This window comes from Rhizophagus irregularis, chromosome 2 (assembly GCF_026210795.1).
Source record: "Rhizophagus irregularis chromosome 2, complete sequence".
Taxonomy (NCBI): Eukaryota; Fungi; Glomeromycota; class Glomeromycetes; order Glomerales; family Glomeraceae; genus Rhizophagus; species Rhizophagus irregularis.
Genome location: NC_089430.1, coordinates 517,740 through 524,330, shown reverse-complemented (window position 1 = coordinate 524,330; position 6,591 = coordinate 517,740). Strand labels below are relative to the sequence as shown.

At 23.4% G+C, this 6,591-nt stretch overlaps 1 protein-coding gene across 1 annotated transcript; it reads left to right on the top strand.

Moving 5' to 3' along the window:
* Positions 1-1,346: 1,346 nt before the first annotated feature.
* OCT59_011565 (uncharacterized protein) lies at positions 1,347-5,424 on the top strand (the record flags this gene model as incomplete). Its single annotated transcript, XM_066133828.1, has 9 exons — positions 1,347-1,374; positions 1,597-1,778; positions 1,854-2,315; positions 2,385-2,453; positions 2,926-3,378; positions 3,468-3,574; positions 3,791-3,920; positions 4,009-4,458; positions 4,531-5,424. The coding sequence occupies 9 exons, from the start codon at positions 1,347-1,349 to the stop codon at positions 5,422-5,424; spliced, it is 2,775 nt and encodes a 924-aa protein (XP_065989150.1).
* Between the last annotated feature and the right edge of the window lie 1,167 nt (positions 5,425-6,591).

Here is a 6,591-nt window from a genome sequence, read left to right as displayed (position 1 = left end):
TTTTTTGTTTTATATTCTTTATTGATATATTATTGTCTAGTGATATATTATTTAAATTATTCACTTTTACCGATCAACAATATCCAATTTTAGAAAATTATTAGGTACTATATATCTAAATTTTATAAATAGATGGTTAAACACAAAGATTAGTGGGTACAATGCATTAAAAAGGAAAAGTCAATTTTGAGCTGACAATGTATAATGAAAGCTATTAACGCTAATATTTCGTTCGTTTCGTTTGTTTCTTAATTCTGAATTTAACGTCAAGGTCTACCATCACTCATCATATCAAATATCATTTTATTTATCCCATAGTTCCTAGTTAAAATTTGTGATTTTTTTTCTTGATATTTTCACGGGTGGTGTTTATTTGAAAGATGGGTAAAAAGTCTATCAATATTAGAATAATTATTTAGTTAAGTATATTAAAGGGTTTTATGGTACGGTTACCGTGGGATAAATCAGTTATTTCACGGAGTCACTGGAATATCATGAACTTCACGGCGCAGCCGTGAAAATCATTGATATCCATTACTTATTTTTTTTTTAAAAAAAAATAAGATGGTTTACATATTGCTGTACAATCAGAGCGATGCGTAAATTTATATTGTAAATGCTGATGGCGAATAATTATACCACAATTTTATATAAAATTTTAATCATTCTATTGTAAAAATTAGATAAATTTGAAATCGCAAATATTCTTTTGTGTCAACGAACTGTTTGCATATTAAATTATAAAAATTTATAATCATAAATGTACAAAAACTTGTAAAATTATTGATTTATTGTAGTGGAAGCAAACGAATTTACTAATTAATCTTTCATTCTTTTTAACAACAGATTATTATCGTGGGATCAGACGATTGCGTAATTACCCTCATAAGAAAACCAAAAGATAATATTTTTTTTTGTTGCATGGAATTCTATTAAAAAATAAATATTTACACTTTTTTACTTCTATCTTCACAATTATATTAACGAATGATAATTTTAGAATTATTAAGTTCCCCATCTTAATAATGACAAATCATCTTAAATTCTTAAAATGACCAAAACACAAAATTTTTTGGTCGTGTGATGGCAATGACAAAATTATTCACGTGATTATTGTGACAGGTATAACTGCGTCACATTCCTAGTTTAACAAAATTATTTGATAGACACGGACACAAAAAGAGTAATACAAGTTATACAAGTAAAACAATAAATAAAATAAATAACGTATTACAAATTGTTTTGAAAAATATTCTTTTTATTTTTTACTTTTCCCTTTTTTTTATAAAAATAAGTTTTTTGAATTTTTATATATTTTATTCAAAACTTTAATTATTTTATATAAAATGTTATATCAAGACGATAACGATCAGTGTAAGGAATGTGACGAAAAATATACTAGTAAATATGATATAAAGTATAATTGGTGTAAATCATGTCAAATCAATAATTTAAAACAAAATTTTACAAATTGGACCAGTGGAAATGAAAAAATTGATAATTTAATTCAAGAATTTCAATTAGAAATTAATGAATTTGATGATATGATATTTGAATGGATACCATATGATCAATTTATTGATATTACAAATTTAGGTAATAAAGAAGATTTTGATAACGAAGAAGGTTTTGATAAAATATATTCAGCAATATGGAAAGATGGTCCTTTATATTATGATAAATATAAAAATGAATATACAAGAAATCAACAGGATAAAAAAGTTGCTTTAAAATTATTTAATTTACAAAATATCATTAATGAATTTTTTATTGATCAGGTAACAATAAAACTTCTTTATGAATTTAATTTTCATTTCCTTTGTAATAATTAACATAATTTTTTTTTCTATTAGGATAAAAAATATTCTATAACATATATTGGTGAAGTTCTTAGAATGTATGGAATATCTCAATGTCCAAATACAAAAGATTATATCATCGTTTTTCAAGAAATATATTGTAAAACATGTGGTAAAAAGTATACAAATATAATTAAAAAATGGTGTGAATCATGTCAAATATATTACTTTAATAAAAATTTGGCCATCAGTGGAAATGAAATAATTGATAATATAATTCAAGAAATGCAATTAAAAATCAATTATGAATCAGAACTAGTGTTTGAATGGATACCATATGATCAGTTAGATAATACTCAAGAAATAAGTAAAATTGATTTGGATATAATATATTCTGCAACGTGGAAGAATGGCCCATTATATTATAGTGATGGAGAATGGACGAGAAAATCAAATAAAAGGGTTAATTTAAAATATTTATATAATTCACAATATATTACTAAATTTCTAAATAAGGTATGAATTTATAGATATAAATTTATTTGTAACTATAGTTCTTTATTAATTTTTTTTTTGATTTAATAGATTAAAGTTGAGGAACATCTTAATATATATGGAATATCCCAAAATCCAGATACGGAAGACTATCTTATGGTTTTTCCGATTTTATATTGTAAAAGATGTAATGAACAATATAAATGTAAAGATGATGCAAGTGATGAGTGGTGTAAAATGTGTCAAATAAATAATTTAAAACAAAATTTTATGAACTGGACCAGTGGAAATGAAATGATTGATAATTTAATTCAAGAAATGCAATTAGAAATTAATAAAAATCAAGATATAGTATTCGAATGGATACCTTACAATCAGTTAAATGATATTAAAGAAGATATTTTTACTAAAGAATATTTGGCAATATGGAAGGATGGTCCATTAAATTATGATAAAATAAAAAATGAGTATATGAGAAATCAGCGTAATATAAAAGTTGCTTTAAAATTATATAATTTCCAAAATATTACTAATAATGAATTTTTAAATGAGGTACGAAGTTTCTGATGTTTTCTTTATAATTTTAATAGTGTTTTTATTATATTAATAATTAATTACGAATTCTTAATAGGTTAAAAAGTATCATGGTAAAATTTTTGGAATTTCACAAAATCCAAGTACAAAAGATTTTATTATGATTCTTCAAAACGAATATAATGAAAAATGCAATAAGTGTGATGAAAATTACATAAATACAAATTCTAATTGGTGTAGATTATGTCACATGAATTATTTGAAATTATTTTTTAAAAATTTGACCAGTGGAAATAAAAAAATTGATAATTTAATTCAAAAAATACAATTGAAAATTAGTGATCTTAATGATACAATACTTGAGTTTATACCATATAATCAGTTTATTAAAATTAAAGAAATAGATAAAGATGATTTTACTACAATATATTCAGCAATATGGAAAGATGGTCCATTACTTTATTATGATAAGAAATGGACAAGAGAATCAAATAAGAAAGTTTATTTAAAATTATATGATTTACAAAGTATTGATGAATTTACAGATGAGGTATGGAATTTCTAACAAATATTTATTTATTTATTTATTTATTTATTTTTTGAAATAATAATGTATACTTGATTTTTTTATTCTTATAGGTTGAAGAATATTTATCAGAAAGTGATAGTTCAATATATGGAATATCTCAAAATCAAGATACAAAACATTATATTATTGTTATTACAAGTAAATGTTTTTGTGAAAGGTGTGGTGTAGAATGTTTTATGTATAATCTTAAATATGGATGTATAGAATGTTTAGAAAATGATTTAAAATTAAACTTTGCAAACTGGACTAGCGAAAATGATGAAATTGATAACTTGATCCAAAAAATGCAATTAGAAGTTAATAGAATAGATAATAATAGAACATTTGAATGGATACCATACAATCAATTTATTAATATTAAAAAGATAAATAGTGATGATAACATATATTCAGTAATATGGAATAATGACTTTTTATATTATGATAATCTTTATGAAAAAGATCAGAAAAGAAGATTAAAATTAAAAGTTTCTTTAATGTATTCACAAAATATTATTGATGAGGTACAGTAATTTTCTATAGATTTGATTTTTAATAACGCGATTTATTTTTTAATGATTAATTTTTAATATTAACGTTAATACTTAATAGGTTGAAAAAGGTTCAATTATAAAAAAATATGGAATATCTCAAGATCCTAATACAAAAGATTATATTATAGTTTTTGAAAATGAGTATTGTGAACAATGTGATGAAAAATATACATCATTTTTATTTAATAAGTGGTGTAAACCATGCCAGTTAAAGAATATTAAAAACTTAATATACGGAACTAGTGGAAATAAAAGAATTGACAAATTAATTCAAGAAATGCAATCGGAAACTGATAATTCAAAAGATATAATATTTGAATGGATACCATACAATCAATTTAGTAATATTAAAGAAATAGGTAAAGGTGGTTTTGCTACAATATATTCAGCAACATGGAAAGATGGACCATTATCTTATAATGGATGTGAATATGTAAGAGATAAGAAAAAAATTGCTTTAAAACAATTATATGATTCACAAAATATTACTGTTAAATTTTTAAATGAGGTATGATGAGATTTTCCTATCTTAAAACTTTTTAAATATATTAAAAGTAATTAGTGGTTTAACTTTTAATAGATTAAAGAATATTCTATTTATGAATTAAATGAAATTCTTTCAGTATATGGAATATCCCAAAATACTGATACAAAAGATTATATTATGGTTCTTGATTATGCAGAAGGTGGAAATTTATGTCATTGGGTAAATAAGCATTACAAAAAATTTGATTGGTCATATAATATAAATGTATTACGTTTTATCATTAGTGGCCTTAAAGGAATTCATGAAAATAAAATGGTTCATCGTGACTTTCATACAGGAAATATATTATCAATGTCCAATTCTTTAGATAAAACTATTTCAATGGTTATATCGGATATGGGATTATGTGGAAAAGTTGATAAAATAGATAAATCGGATATTTATGGAGTTATGCCATATGTAGCTCCTGAAGTTTTAAGAGGAAACCCTTATACTCAAGCAGCAGATATATATAGTTTTGGTATGATTATGTATTTTGTAGCAACAGGAAGACAACCTTTTGCCAATCGAGCACATGATGAAGCTTTGGCATTAGATATCTGTAAAGATGAAAGCAGACCTAATATAAATGATCAAGAAGCACCAGAGTGTTATATTGATTTAATGAAAAGGTGTTGGAATTCAAATCCAGATAATAGGCCAAAAGCAACTGAAATATATGAATTGTTTTCGTTATTTTATGATTCATATGTTCCGGAATCAGATTTATATTTAGAAAAAGAACAACAACATTATGATATTGAAAAGCAATTCAAAAAAGCAGATGAATATAAAGAATCAAATTTCTTAATTTTAGAGGAAAAAAAACAATCAGTAACTCATCATCCACAAGCTTTTTATACATCTCAATTACTTAATCCTTATACAAAAAATCTATCAAAATACTATTATAATTATTCTGATGAATGTTCGGATTGTGAAATATGATATTTTATCATTGCATTTTATATTTTTTTTAAAAAAAAAATGAAATGAGTTAAAATTAAATTTTTTTTCAAGGAAATTTAAAGCTTTTAGAATAAATGATAATAAATATATTGTTTTGTTCAACACTGATTATAGAGTATATGTAAACTTTCATTTACATAAATAAATCAGTTTGTAATTGAGCAAATAATTTTTTTATAATAAAATAAATAAAATCAATTTTTTATGATTTAATAAAATTTAAAGTTTTCACTGGCGTAATTTATAATATTAATTAGCTGTTAGTATTTAAATAAAATAATACAACTGTGGTAAGTATTGTAAGAAAATTTTAAAATTAAAGAATATTAGAAGATTCGAAGGCTTTTCTTCTGAAGGCACAATGTGGCAATACTGTTATAGCCAGTTCTTTAGCGTTTACAAACGTAAACAAATGGAAAAGGGTAAGCAGAAGGTATATAGGTAGGCGGGTATAATCAATAAATAAACTATATGTATAAACACTTAATAAACAATCCAATCAGACGTGTAGTATAGCACTGTACGTCGGCATATACTCCCAACACGAATAAAGGATAACAAATTTATATTTCGTTAAATTCAAACAACAGTTTATTTAATATAATCATTAGAACCATTTTTATTAAGAAAACTCTTCTACTGAACTTCATTCAACTACAGGTCTAATTACAGGTCTATATATATGTAAAAATACTAGACTAAAAATATCTAACATATTGCATATATTGAATATATTAAATAAATTAAACATATTTGATATGTTGCATATATTTGATATGTTGAAATATTTGATATGTTGCATATATTTGATATGTTACATATATGCAACATATGCAACATTTCGAACATTGATCGTCACCTCGTGATTAGGCCCAAATTTTGGTCACGTGATCGATCGTTCGCTACAATACTGTAAAAAAGAAAGTATTGACGATCAAAGACACAAAATTATATAAAATTCACATATTAATAAAGAATTACACTTACCAGTATAATTTTCTAATGTTATGTGATATATAAAATTATTTTTGGCCATCTTTTCCAAATAGTTTGTCTTGCGATTTAGTATGTAATCCATAATAAATATTGAATTTTTTAAGTCTTTCATCATTCTAACGTCGTTAGCAAAATACAAAATCATGATTT